General features: G+C 45.3%; 1 protein-coding gene across 1 annotated transcript; it reads left to right on the forward strand.

The window, feature by feature from the left end:
- Positions 1-2,175: 2,175 nt before the first annotated feature.
- LOC114040403 (SH2 domain-containing protein 3C-like) lies at positions 2,176-8,407 on the forward strand (the record flags this gene model as incomplete). The annotated part of the gene is made up of 6 exons (XM_027858498.1): positions 2,176-2,766; positions 3,245-3,360; positions 3,867-4,038; positions 5,337-5,448; positions 6,209-6,415; positions 7,560-8,407. Coding segments are annotated over 6 exons (1,374 nt in total), but the record flags the coding sequence as incomplete, so codon positions are not given.
- Between the last annotated feature and the right edge of the window lie 6,217 nt (positions 8,408-14,624).

Raw genomic sequence — 14,624 nt, forward strand, 5'->3', positions numbered from 1 at the left:
TGTGTGTGTGTGTGTGTGTGTGTGTGTGTGTGTGTGTGTGTGTGTGTGTATGGTCATTATTGCCTCGGTCCTGGTTGAATCTTTTGGTCAGAGGATAGATGGGTCTATCTCCAGACCTGCCTCTCACATCATGTAACCTTCCTTAAAATAGCTGATGTAACAAAATGACTTATTCTTCAAGCTCTCTCAGGACTACAGAATGTGTACACCAACCAAACCAACAAACTCCTAGTGGAAATAATTTAAATCAATAAATAAGATGCCCACAGGAAGGGGAGAGGTGTTCAAAAAAGAAAGTGCCTAGAGGTAGCTACACGTTGTGGTGGATAGTAGGCCAGGCCTGGAGTCAAGAAGAACTGAGTTCAAATCTGGCCTCAGAAAATTACTAGCTGAGTGACCCTGGGCAAGTCACTTGACCTCTGTCTGCCTCTGTTTCCTCAACTGTAAGATGGGAATAACAATAGTACCCACCTCCCAGTGTTGTTGTGAGGATCAAATGAGGTAATATTTATAAATCACTTAGCACAGTGCCTGGCACATAGTAGGCGCCATATAAATGCTAGCTATTGTTATTATTTCCAGTGCATTACACACAATCAGTTCTTCATTGTGTCATTTTTTTTTTCAGGCTGTGTGGCAAGCCTGTTCACTTTTATTGACCATAACTGTGACTCAGTATGCACTGAATGGGACCCTGCTCCTTGAAACATGGTCCCTAAGCAAAGGGGGCCTGTGAGTAATATCAACGCAGAAAAGTTTGGGTTTCAAAAATGCACTCTTTCCTTGTTGAAGCCTTGGGAGGGGTTGTTTGCCTTCAGAGTCCAGCAAGGAGAGGCAAAGTCCTGGCAAGGAGGGAAATGTGTCCGCGGACCAAAGGACTAAGGGAGCAGCCTGTTTTTGGACCAAATCTGTGGTTTAATCAGTGTTTGCAGTTCCTGGTGAACAATTTTCTCTCCCAATGCGTGTTGGAACCTTCTTGTCTTAGGGAGTTAATTGACTAGAGCAGGGGTGGAGAACCTGTGGCCTGGAGGCCACATGTGGCCGTCTAGGTCAAGTCCTCAACTTTAAGTTTGGATTCAGGACTTGAGGACCTAAAGGGCCACATGTGGCCTCCAGGCCACAGGTTCCCCACCCCTGGACTAGAGCAAGGAAAGGATAGGTGATCGACACAGAGCTACACAGCCACTCTGGATCAGAGGCAGCAGCTAAACCCAGATCTTCCTGATTCCCAAGGGCAGCCTGCCCATTACCTACCCACTCCATTGTTGTTTTTAAAACTGTGCTACCTAACTTCGTTGTAGATGACTACACTGTGCCTTATGCAAAGGGGATTCAGCAGATAAACTTCCTTTTTGAAAAAGCCTCATATGTGAAAGTTCATCTATCCAGACCTGAGATTTCGTTGCTATAAGGAACTACCAGTAGGAAAACTCCCACCACTGTCTGTAATTTATAGTCTTCAAAGGGTATGTTGCCTGGGGAACTAGAAGGTCAAGTGATTTCCCCATGATCACACATCTACTTATGTTTCAGAGACAAGTTTTGAACTCAGGTCTTCCTAACTCTTAGATCAGCCACACAAAGATCTATCCACTAAGCCTATCTCTCAAAGCCCTCTCTTAAAGATTACATGACTCAACAAATAACTATTTATTATTCTTAAACAAGCCTCCCAAAATAATCATTCTTATTTTAAATACTAAACAACATGAAGTTGCTGAGTGGTCTTCAGTCCTGCTGAGTCTGTTGGGAGCACCATCAATAACTCAAAGGTTAGATATTCTGAATGTCTAGGTTTCAGGGAGTAATGCCAGGTTTGGTCTCAGTCACTTGAATCAGCACCTCCCTCTTCTGTAGCAGAGACTGGGGAAGAAAGTTTAGCTTGGCCACACCTTTGGTGGGGAGGAAGGCAGACTCACCCTGGGGGTGAACCAAAGTCAGCTTAACAAGGGTGAGGGGAAAGGCATTGGATCCCAGTGTCTGTACCTATGGTTCTCGGCCTTAGTAACTAACGTTGTGGAAAGAGTACTGATTTGGAGTCAGAGGACCTGACTCCAGAATCTTACTTTGCTACTTATCTCCTGTGTGAAGCATTTTCCTAAACTGTAAAATAAGAAGATGGGGCTAATCGATCTCTAAGATACCTTCCAGTCCCAAATCCTCTGATTCTATGAGTTTTTCCTTTATCTCTCTACAGTGACTCGAGTAAATGTTCCAGGCATTCCATCCGCTGGCATGACGCCTGCTTCCCCTGTCATCCGCCGTTCCAGTGAGCCCCAGCTGTGCCCAGGAAATGGCACCAAACCACCTAGTGAGCCAAGCAACAGCGTCCACCCCACCCCTTGCCATAGCTACCGCCAGGCTTCCCCATCCCCATCCCTCAACAGCTACAGTGACCTGGACTCTGGCCACTACTGCCAGCTTCAGCCACCCATAAGGGGCAGCCGAGAACGTGTGGCACCTGAACCCCCAACCCACCTCGGTGGGGTCAAGAGCTATGTAGAACGGCTGAAAGTGGAAGAAGGACAGCACTTGACGGCTGGGCGGGCACCGGAGAATGGACCCCATGAAGGGGACCAGGGCGGAGGCTTCATACTGCCTGTCATAGAGGTGACTTCTTCCTTCAACCCCACCACCTTCCAGTCACTACTGATTCCCAAGGACAACAAACCCTTGGAGATGAGCATCCTTAAGAAGGTGAAAGAACTGCTTGCTGATGTGGATGCCAAGACGTTAGCCCGGCATGTCACCAAAGTCGACTGTCTGGTACGGGCTTGAAATGGGGCAAGAAGGGGGCAGAGCCTGCCTTTCAGCTTTCCCCGGGGGGCTGCTCAGAGAGGTGGCTTATTCCCCTCCCCCTCCCCCTCCCTCCTCCCCAGGTTCTGCTACTTACAACCCTTGTAACCCTAGGCAAGTCACTTAACCATTTGGGACCTTAGCTTATTGATTTGCAAAATGAGGGGGTTGGATTGGACAACACCTAAGGTCCTTCTAGCCCAAAATCCTGTGACCCTATGATTGAACAGGTACACCCCAGCTTTTTCACTAACTAGCTGTGGGACCTTGGCAAAGTCCTTTCACTCTCTGTATCACCGGTAACTTATTTGTGAAATGAGGGCTGTGGACTGAATGACCTTCCAGCTTTCACATTCTATAATTCAGTGATTCCTCTTCCCATGACCCCTTGCTTCTGGCCCCTTCCCCAATGAGAGGAGATTAATCAGCTCTCTGGGCATCCCGGCAGGTTGCTAGGATACTGGGCGTTACCAAGGAGATGCAAGGGCTCATGGGAGTCCGCTCGGGCATGGAGCTACTAACACTCCCCCACGGTCGGCAGCTCCGACTGGACCTGCTGGAACGGTGAGAAGGGGCCTCAGAGGCTGGTGGGGAGAGGAGAGGGGGGCTTCCATGGGAAATTCCTGGATCTGGCATCCCCAAGACCATTTACATGGAGGCTCCCCAAGATATGCATGGGAGAGCATTCACACCCCAGAGTATCTTCAGATGTCCGGAGCGGGTCGCCGTCATCCATGATAATATAGGGTCCAGAGCACTGGGTTTAAATTCCATCCCTGTGCCGTACGTACCACTTGTGTGACATTGGGCCAACTGGGAAACCCCTCTAGTTTTCACTTTATCTACAAATGATTGGTCTGAGCTATATTAGCTCTAAGGTCCTTTTCCACCCTTGATCTTAGGATCCTGAGTGTCTCATTTCCCTAGTCCCACCCCTTGTACTCAGTTGACCAATCTCAATTGCTCCCAACTCAGTCCTGGCTTCCAAGTAGCTCTTCCTGGCCCTCCCCACCCCCTACCTAGTCAGCCCCTCCCTCTTCTCTGAACCCCCTCCTCTCATCCTCTGGCAGGTTCCACACCATGTCTATCATGCTGGCTGTGGACATCCTGGGCTGCACAGGCTCCACGGAGGAGCGGGCGGCCCTGCTGCACAAGACCATCCAGCTGGCGGCCGAGCTCCGAGGAACGATGGGCAACATGTTCAGCTTTGCTGCAGTCATGAGTGCCTTGGACATGGCCCAGGTGGAGGCCCTTTCCTTCCTTCGGGTCACGGCTGACCTCCCAGATCCCCCTGCCTCCCTGGTGCCCCGGGGCACTCTGGGGTCCTCAGTCTGCCTTGAGCAGTAGCAGCTGAGGGGCTGCATTGCCCAAGAGAAGTACATGGCTAGCTGGCAATCTCAGGGTAGGGGCGGGGCAGACTAATCCCTCTGCACCGTCTGTAAATCAAATGAGACCAGTACAGAGCAGGGGAAATTGATTTGGAGTTAGAGGAACTCAGCCATTCCAGCTGTACATCCTATTTTAAAACAACAACAACATTTTAAATGCACTGAAAGGTGCTTTAGAGAGGCAGTCTGGTATTGTGGAGAGAGTCAGGTTCAAGTCTTACCATTTGACAGTGGGCAAGTCCTATTCTTGGACATGTCACATAATCTCTCAATGCCCCAGGCAGCTCTTCCAAGACTATAAAACAAAAAGCAGATGCAGAACTGGATTAGTAAAAGGAGTTGGTTCCCTATCCCAAAGAATTCACCACACTAGGTCAAGTCTTACTGTTTTAAGGAAATTCAAATGGCATCTTCTTGTCAAAAGGAAAAATGCTTTTGTAACATAAATGATGAGTAACCTTCCCTCCCTTTTCCCACCCATCCCCACCCTTCTCCTGTCAAATTTATCCAGTTTTGTAAATTTGGATTTCATAATATTAAGGGCTTGAAAGGCATACCTGGATAGGGTTCTGGCCTTGGAATCAGGAAGTCCTGGGTTTGAGTCTAGACTCTAACCATGCAAGCTATGTGATGTGGAGAAGCTACATAACTTCTCAGTGCCCTAGGTACCTCTCTAGAGTGGTATCAAACTCCAGTAGAAACAGAGGCCACTAAACCATACATAAGGATCCCTGTGGGCCATGCATTGACTTAGAAAACTGCACGTTAACATTATCTATGTCTTAATGTACTTTTATTTATTTTGTTAAATATTTCCCAGTTACACTTTAACCTCATTCAGGTCTGGAGTTCCTACTCTAGACAATAAGGGACAGAGTAGTTGTGGCCCTGTATCATGAAAGAACTGCCCTCCACTGGTAGAACCAAAAATCTGGACCCAAAGTAGCGGCAGGTACTCAGTGATGTTTTGTTGAATTGGAAAAAAAATCATGATAAAATATTGAGGGCTTCCTATGCTAGATTTTCTGAAAGCAAAAATCCAGCTACAACTGGCAGCTGCCACCAAAAACCCTTGTCCCTCCTCTCTCCTCTGACTTATCCATCTACCTTTCCTTGTGTCCTGTGTCCACTCCCCCCTCCCCCGACACCCAGATCTCACGACTGGAGCAGACCTGGATGACCCTGCGTCAGCGGCACACAGAAGGGGCCATCCTGTATGAGAAGAAGTTGAAGCCCTTCCTGAAAAGCCTCAATGAGGGCAAAGGTAGGCTGCTCCTGGGTACCTCTCCTTTCCCCCGGCAAGCATCCCACTCCCACTCCAGTGGGCTCAAGCTGTCACACAGTTACAGGCATAGAACTACTCAGGCCTCAGAGAAGGACCGGCACAGACCAGGGTTGAACAGGAACCAAACTCGCATCCCAAGCCGAGGGGGCCTAGTAAAGTCTTCCCTCTTCCCTAGCCTGTGGTACCCAGGGCTCCTTTAGGTACAGATAATCAATAATAATAATAATAAACATTTATACGGCTCTTACTATGTGCCAGGCACTGTGCTATCTCATTTGGTCAAGGTTTGTAGGGTATAGGAACAGAAGCTCCCATATCGCTTCCATCTGGTGCAGTATAGTTACAGACTTGGGATTTAAGAGATTTGAGTTTTAATCTCAGCTTTGCCATGAACTGGCTATGTGATCTGAGGGCAAGTTATTCCACTGGCTTGGGTCTGTTTCTTTGACTGTAGATGACCTCTAAGGTGCCTTTCTGACTGTAACATTTCATGTTTTAAGGTCTCTTCTGGTTCTGACCCTCTATGATTCTTTCTGAGCCTCTCTTTGGTTTAATTGACCCATAAAGAAGAGGAAGACAGGGGTATTTCTGTACCAGGGATGGAGGCTGAGGGACCTTTAGGAGCACAGATCCAACGTGGAGTGGCATCCTTCCCCCCCACCCCCATATATATCTAAGACACTCGGAAGTTGCAGTGAATGGAAGCCTTAGCTGCCTATCTGTTTATTCCCAACTACAGACAGCCCGCCTCTGAGCAACACGACCTTCCCTCATGTGCTACCCCTCATCACCCTTCTGGAGTGTGACACTGCACCCGCAGAGGGCCCAGAGCCCTGGGAAAGCACAGAGCATGGCGTGGAAGTCGTCCTTGCACACTTGGAGGCTGCCCGCACCGTAGCCCATCATGGGGGCCTATACCACACCAATGCTGAGGTCAAGCTTCAAGGTAAGGCTCTGTGGAGCCTAAAGATGGAATCCCAACGAGCAGGCAGCCCCAGGCCAATTCCCCAGAGCTTGGGGATCCTTGGACACTGGGGATGCTCAGCCTGTCTCAGGAGCACCATCAAGGCTGATAGCCTGGAAGAGCTCTTTGGGGAGGCTGACACTTGTGGACCATATTCTTTCCTATCTCCTTTTCCACTGGGTCTTGCTCTTTTCCTTTCTCCTATTTTTCCCACCTTTCTTTTGCTCTCTCTCTCTCTCTCTCTCTCTCTCTCTGTCTCTGTCTCTTTCCCTCCCTCCCTCTTTGTCTCTGTTTCTTGTCTCTCCCTCTCTCTCTCCCCTCTTTTTCCATTTCCACTCTCCCCTTTTCTTCATTTAATTTAACGTAGACTATGTAGAGCTTAATACTCATCTCTTTGCAAGATGTACCAATTGAATTCCCATCCATTCTTTAAGGTACAACTTAAATGTCACCTCCTCTAAGAAGCCTTCCCTGATCCCTCTAGGCAGTAATGACCTCACTTGGGCCTCCCAAAGCACTTGCCTTTGTATTTCTTTCTTACACTTAACATGTCATATTATGTTATTGTGGTTACATGTGTTTGTATATTATACTCCCACTAGACTATAAGCTTCCCTAAGGGAGGGATTGTGTCTTAACTAGATTTTATAACTACCCAGCACCTAAAGAGTGCTTTTCACAGAGTAGGTGCTCAATGGATTTAAAAAAAAAAAAATAAGATAAAATCCCTATCTTCAGGAAGCTTATGGCATAGTTGAGGAGAGCTATGCACAGGTATGAAATATTTAAGTAAGAAACATAATCCCCAGTGCTTTGCACATAGTACAGTGCTTAATAACAGCTTTGTCATTCATTCTTTCAGAGAGAGTAACACAAATGCTGTGCCCAGTGAAAGGTATAGAGAGTCAATGACAGAAGTGTGCAGTGGTCTCTAGGTGCCCGAACGACCATAGAAGGTTTTGTAGCAGAAGGAACACTTGGGCTGGGCCCTGAGGGATGAATAAGGTGTAGCTAAGCAGAGCAGGAGGGCAGACCCCCAGGCTTCCAGGCTGTGATTCCAAGGTCCAGGTTTTGGGGATGGGAGGAGATCATGGGGCCTGGACTTCACCTGATTTTCTCCCCACAGGATTCCAAGCCCTCCCAGAGCTTCTGGAAGTGTTCAGCACAGAATTCCAGATGCGCCTTCTCTGGGGTAGCCAGGGGGCGGCCAGCAGCCAGGCCCTTCGCTATGAGAAGTTTGACAAGGTCCTCACCGCCCTCTCCCACAAACTGGAGCCTGCCGTCCGTTCCAGTGAGCTGTAGCCTTCCTGTGCTTCCCATCACCCCAATACTCCTCACCCTCATGGCTGCAGGCAGCATTTGGGGGGAGGAGAAAAGGGGAGAGACAGATATCCCCTGCAGGCCTGGGGCTGGACACAAACCAAAACCCTTGCAATACAGAAAGCAGCCAGACTGTCCAAATACACACTGGAGGCATCCACCTGAGGGATGTGGGGTTGTTAGAGCCTTTGGGACTTGGAAAGGGCCGTGTAGTGCCCAGGACAGTCCCCTACTTCAGCCCTCATTCCCTCCCTAGTACCCTGACCGACACTGTTCAAGGAATACCTCCTAAGCCTTTCCTCTGGTGTATTCACCAGCTTCCCTGAGCACCTGTGATGGTCCTCGACATTGCTCCCAACCTACTCCCCTATATTTGCCCTTACACGTTCACTGGGCCTCCTGAGAGGAAGGCCCCAGTGCCCCTCCCTCTCACTCCTTCCCTTACTTCTCCTTCAATTCTTCCCCACTCCCCTGTCCCCCATACTTCAGTTGGAGTCCCTTTTATTCCTGACTCTGGGCCTCCGTTTCCCTCCCTCTCTTCTTCCTCTCCCGGGAAGAGGCTCAATTTTGCTGTAAATAAGTCGAGTTCATTCTGTAAATAGATGTACAGATGTTGTGTTCTTTCTTTCATACAATAAACCTTTCTGGATCTTCTTCACCTGTCCTTGGGGGCTGGGGAAAGGGGTGGGGGAAGGGAAGCTACTCTCCTTGGACAGGTGGTCAAGAAACTCAAGCTGCTGTAACCTGGAGCCTCTTGAGCAGTGAGGTCTGCTGGCAGCTGAGAGGTTGTCTGTGGTCATCCAATCCTCCAAATCCATTTGGTTCAGGTGCATTAAGAGCCTACTGATTATTGATTTTGTCTTGGATCCAATAATTCCTTGGGTTCAGGGCCAAGAAGGCCCTGGGAAAGGGTGGAACTGATTTTTATTTCCAAAGGAAGATGTTGTAATGCCCTATTTTACAAGTTGGGAGAGATGCATGGTACAGTAGAAAACACATTGGATTTGAAGTCAGACTTTGTTTCACTTCCCAGCTCAGCCACTTGCTACGTGTGTAACCTTGGGAAAGTTATAACCTCCCTGGGCCTCAGTTTCCTCATCTGCAAAATGAAGGGCTTTGACTAGACAGCCTTTAAGATCCCTTTCAGCTCCAAATCTGTGCTCCTATGATTCTAAAATCAATGAAAGGTACCAGGCAAAGGTGGAGACAGCAAGAGTTTATTCTGCATAGAGCAGTGGCCCTGGAGTCAGGAGGACCTGAGTTCAAATCCGGCCTCAGACACATAACACTCACTAGCTGTGTGACTCTGGACAAGTCACTTAACCCCAATTGCCTCCCCAAAAAAAGAGTTTATTCTTTGGACTCAGATACCCTGCGGTCCTTCTACTTGAGGACCCTGTATACAAGAATCTCTCCTCATAGGGAAGGGATGCTTTGTGATCCCTATTCTATAATCCGTTCTTATTGATCCTATTTCTCTTTCTAATAAACTTCCTGCCCTTAATTACTTTAAACCCATTTCTTTTTTTATTTAATATTTTATTTTTTCCCTAATTACATGTAAAAACATTTTAAAATATTCATTTAAACTCATTTCTGCAAAAGGAATTACATATTATAGAATTTAGCTATATGAAAAACTTCATAAAGCTAAATTCCATATCATAGATGTCACATATACATATTTAGATAAACAATGTTTATATCTAGAATTTAGAGTTGAAAGCAACCTTTCAGAGATGACCATTTCCTGTAGTAGGAGACCATCTAATCTTATTTTGCTGATGGGGAAACTGAGGCCAAAAGGAAGGGAACTGATCTGTCCAAAGTCACATAGGCAGTAAGTAGTAGTCAGGATTCAAACCCAAGTTTTCTGCTCCTGAACTCAGGGCTTTTTTTTTTTTTTTTTAGGACACCATGATGCTCTTGGCTTGTTTTCTTTTTATTAGTTACTCCACATTTTCTAATTGAAATTTCATTCTGGTCAAGCAGCAGCTTGGATTACTTTTCTGGTCCTCTCAGGGCAACATATGCTGTGTTTCATTGTACTAAGTCCTGAGGGCCTTGAGAGGGAAGATGATGGCTGCTTAGTGCCTGGAACAGGAGTCACCAATGGGATTGAGAAACACCCATGGGGCCTGAGAAACACCCATGGGGCCCTCTGGCAGGCCTACAACCTAAGCAGAGGAGAAGGAAAAATGGAGAAAATGAAGCAGGTAGAAGGCACTTGGAGATCACCTAAGTACAATCCACTCATTTTACAGAAGAGGAAACTAGTCAATCCATCAACAAACAAGAAAAATGAAGCACTAAGTGCCAGGCACTGTGCTAAGTCCTGGGAATATAGACACAAAAGCGATGTGGTCCCTGACCTCAAGGAGCTTACATTCTAATGGGAAGAGACAACACAGACTGAGATAAGAGCAGATACAAGATAATTTTGGATGAAAGGTACTAGCAGCTGGGGCATGAGGAAGGACTTTCTGCAGAAGGTGCCACTTGGGCCCAGTCTTGAAGGAAACCAGGAGGTGCAGGTGGTGAGAGCACTCCAGGCATGGGAAATTGACAGTGTCAAGGCACAGAGATAAAAGACGGGGCATGGTGTGTGAGAAGCACAAGTAGGCCAATATGGCTGGATTGTGTAGGTAGTAATGTGTAAAAAAAGATTGGAAAGGGTCAGTTTGTGAAGGGCTTGGAATGCCCAAGAAAGGAGTTTGCACTTAATTCTAGAGCTAATAGGGAGGTGCTGGAATTTAGAAGGGATTGAGTGTGGCAAGGTCGGGGCCTGTGCTTTAGAAAAATCACTTTGGCAGATGTATGGAGGATGAATTGGAGTTGGAGACAGATTTGGGGCAAGGAGACCAAACAGGAGGATCTTGCAATAGCCCAAGTGAAAAGTGATAAGGGCCTGAACTAGTAGGGTGGACTTGTGAGAGGAAAGTATGGAACACATATGATACATTTGGAGATAGAAACAAGATTTAGCCATTGATTAGATACTGGTAAGGGAAAGGTAAGGTTGTGAACCTGGGATGGTTCTCAACATCTCCAGATGTTGGGGAGAGGTGGAAGTAAAGGGAGGGGAACAAGCATTATTTTTTGAGATCATCCCAATACAATCTACTCACACCCACACCCTCTGTCTATGCAGATTCTTTTCAATTACCCTAATAATGATAAAATTCTTAGGAGTTCCATGTATCATTTTCCCATAGAGGAATGTAAACAATTTAACCTTCTTTCGTCCCTTATGATTTCTCTCTTTTTTCTTTTACCTTTTTATGCTTCTCTTGAAATAAGGAAATGTGGAAAGCGGATAGGTTTTCATAGAAAGATAACAAGCTCTGTTTTGGATATATTGAGTTTGCAATGCCTACAGGACATCCGGTTTGAAATGTCTAGTAGGCAATTAGTGATGCGAGATTGAAGCTCAGGGGAGAATGAGGCTGAATATATAGATTTAGTAATCATCTACAAAGATAAGGTTACCCAGAAAAGAGAGTGTATCAAGAAAAAAGAAAAAGGCCCAGGGTAAAGCGTTGGGGAAGCTGAGTGACTGTCATGCAGATCCAAAGCAATAGAAATACTATTTGAATTCAGTATCCTTTCCTCTGCTCCATTCTGTATCTACTTATGGTGATCTGTTAGGGTTCTTTGAATTCTAGAATTCTACATATGACTAGAGAGGTAGATAGAGGTTAATAGTCTATGGAGAATATTGAATGCCAGTCTGAACAGGGAGGTCAACCTTGGGGGAGAGGTTGGGACTGACCAGTCCCCAGAGGTCTGTGGCTGCTTCTGGATTCAGTTCTATCTTGACCTTGGTCCATGTTCCATGTTATCTATTCAACCTTATATCCTCAAAATGACCCATCTGTACCAGCCAGGATGGCCTCCTCATTTTTTCACATAATTTTAGTTTCACCTCTGCAACTTAATTCATGCTATTTTTGCCACCTGAAATGACTTACTCTCTTTTGTCTGGGAATCTGGTCTTTGATCAGTTGATACTTCTCTATCCAGTGGATATCATAACACAGATGTTATATGTTGTGTTAATGTGTTAACACCCCAAGTGTTCCCTTTGCGAAGCATGAATGCTTCTGATTCAGTTGGAATGGAGCAAGGCCACTGGACGCAAAAAAATTTTTTTGCCACATCCCTGCATGGCTATACAAAGCTAACCACTAGAGACAGTCTGTTTTGAGGGGAGTACAAATTGTGTTGGGAGGGCAGGTTAGGAGCCAATAGTTAGAAGAACCTGGGCTCTGAGAAAGAATCTATTGCTCTAGGTAAGTAGAGGAGAGGCAGCTAGGTGCTGCAGTGGATAGAGTGCTGGGCCTGGAGTCAGGAAGACTCCTCTTCATGCATTCAAATCTGGCCTTACTAGGTGTGTGACCCTGGGCAAGCCACTTAACTCTGCCTCAGTTTCCTCACCTGTAAAATGAGCTAGAGAAGCAAATTGGCAAACCGCTCCAGTATCTTTGCCAAGAAAACCCCAAATGGGATCACAAAGAGTCAGAAACAACTGAAATGAGACTGAACAACAACAAAAAAGGAGAGGAAGGGATTTCTCTCCCCCTTCCCTCTCATCAGCCATGGAATCTCACAATGGGGCACACTTACACAGGAGACCATCTCCCCCCCAAGGTAGAGAGTTTGTCAGTTTCAGGTAGTTGCGGAGGAGACTTCTGCACATATACTACAGGCAACAGGTGGGAAAAGGGATCTGTTTTCCTCCCACCATCCCCATAGACCATGTCAGTTTAAAGCACAGTTACTCAACCAATAGGAAATACCACATCCAGAAAGTAATGGAGAAACATAAGTCTCCAGACACAGACATTCAAAAAGCAGAACCTGATACTTACTAGCGTGTGATCCTGGGCAAGTCACTTAACCCCAATTGCCTTTAAAAAAAAAAAAAAAAAGCAGGACCTATGACAGAAGAAAAGAGGACCATTCATGGACTTAACAATTATCCCCTGACAATTAAAAGGAGAGTAGCAGAGAAGTCCACACCTAGGATTCTTCCTCCACTGTTAGCTCACAACCTGAACTCCAAAGCCAACTACCTGTAAGCTTTAGCTATGTAGCACCTTTTTTTTTGCTACAGCAAAAAATCAGAAACAAAGTGAATGTCCTTCAGTTGGGAAAGGTTAAATAAATGGTAGCATAAGAATGTACTATAATGATATCATGCCATAAGAAACATCAAAATATGAGGAATACAGATAAATATGGGAAGTTTTTACAAACTGATAGCAAAATCAGCAGAATTAGAAGAAAATTATAAGCAATTATTACAATAATATAAATAAAAACAACACAAAACTACAAATGAACTCTGGATAAATATGGTAATCAATCATGAACCCAAAGATCAGATGACTATGGCTGATGAATACATAACACAAAACCAACCTAGTTACTATATTATAAGTGTTTTTGGCTTTTGTTCAAAGAGAGGATTTCAAGGGAAAAAAGAGAGGAGATGTGTGTGTGTGTGTATGTGTGTATATTGTGGAAATAATTCTTATGTTAACAACATTAATAAGCAAAATAAAGCTTTTCTGAGTTTTTTGTTTGTACCATACTGTAAATAACCAATCTAAACAGAGGTCAAATAAAGCATACACAGAGCTTCCCTTCCCACTTGTGGCTGATCAAATACTACATGACTCAGTGCTGAGGTGGGGTTGGCACCTTGAAATGAGAAGACAATACCAGGGGTAGGTAACCTGCAACCTTGAGGCCATGTCTGGCCTTCTAGGTCCTTGAGTGCAGCCTTTTGACTGAGTCCAAGTTTTACAGAACAAATAGAGGATATGAACCAGAATCACAGAATTTTAGCCTTTGAATTTAACCCATATTGGAAAGGAATTCTCACTACAATATCAGAGAAATGACTATCCAACGTCTTGGAAGACCTTTAACAGGTAGGACCCTACTACATCCTGAGGCAGCCCATTTGACTTTGGGAAAGTTCTAATAACTGGAAAGTCTTTCCTGACATCAAGTCTAAATTCACTTCTTTGCCATTTTCACGGATTGCTTCTGGCTCTGTCCTCTGGGTCCCAACAGAACAAATCTTATCCCTCTTCCATATGGCTTTTCAAGTATTTAAAAACAGTTGACATGTCTTTCCCCATAAAGCTTCTAGGCTAAACACCAGTACTTTCAACCAATCATTGTGGGACTTAAGGCTTTTTATCAGGATCACCCTCCTCTGGACATTACATGGTCTCCACTTTATCACTGCCCTTCAGTCTCCAGAACTGAACACAATTACAATTCTCCAGATGTTGGGGAGAGGTGGGAGTAAAGGGAGGGGAACAAGCATTTTTTTTTGAGATCATCCCAATATAATCTACTCATACCCACACCCTCTGTCTATGCAGATTCCTTTCAACTACCCTAATAATGATAAAATTCTTAGGAGTTCCATGTATCATTTTCCCAAAGACGAATGTAAACAATTTAACCTTCTTTCATCCCTTATGATTTCTCTCTTTTTTCTTTTACCTTTTTATGCTTCTCTTGAATTTTGTAAAAGAATGCCAAATTTTCTATTCAGCTCTGGTCTTTTCCATCAGAAATGCTTGTAAGTCCTCTGTTTCATTAAATATCAATTCTCTTCCCCTCCCCCCAACGCTCCTGAGATTATATTCAGTTTTGCTGGGTAGGTTATTCTTGATTGTAATCCTAGCTCCTTTGCTTTCCTGGATATCATATTCCAAGCCCTCTGCTCCTGTAAGGTGGAAGCTGCTACATCTTGTATGATCCTGATTGTGGCTCCAAGTTATTTGAATTGTTTCTTTCTGGCTCCTGGAAAAAGTATTTTTAAAAACAACTATACAAATATCAAATA

The sequence above is a fragment of the Vombatus ursinus genome, unplaced genomic scaffold, assembly GCF_900497805.2.
Source record: "Vombatus ursinus unplaced genomic scaffold, bare-nosed wombat genome assembly UNPS02013075.1, whole genome shotgun sequence".
In the NCBI taxonomy this organism is placed as follows: domain Eukaryota; kingdom Metazoa; phylum Chordata; class Mammalia; order Diprotodontia; family Vombatidae; genus Vombatus; species Vombatus ursinus.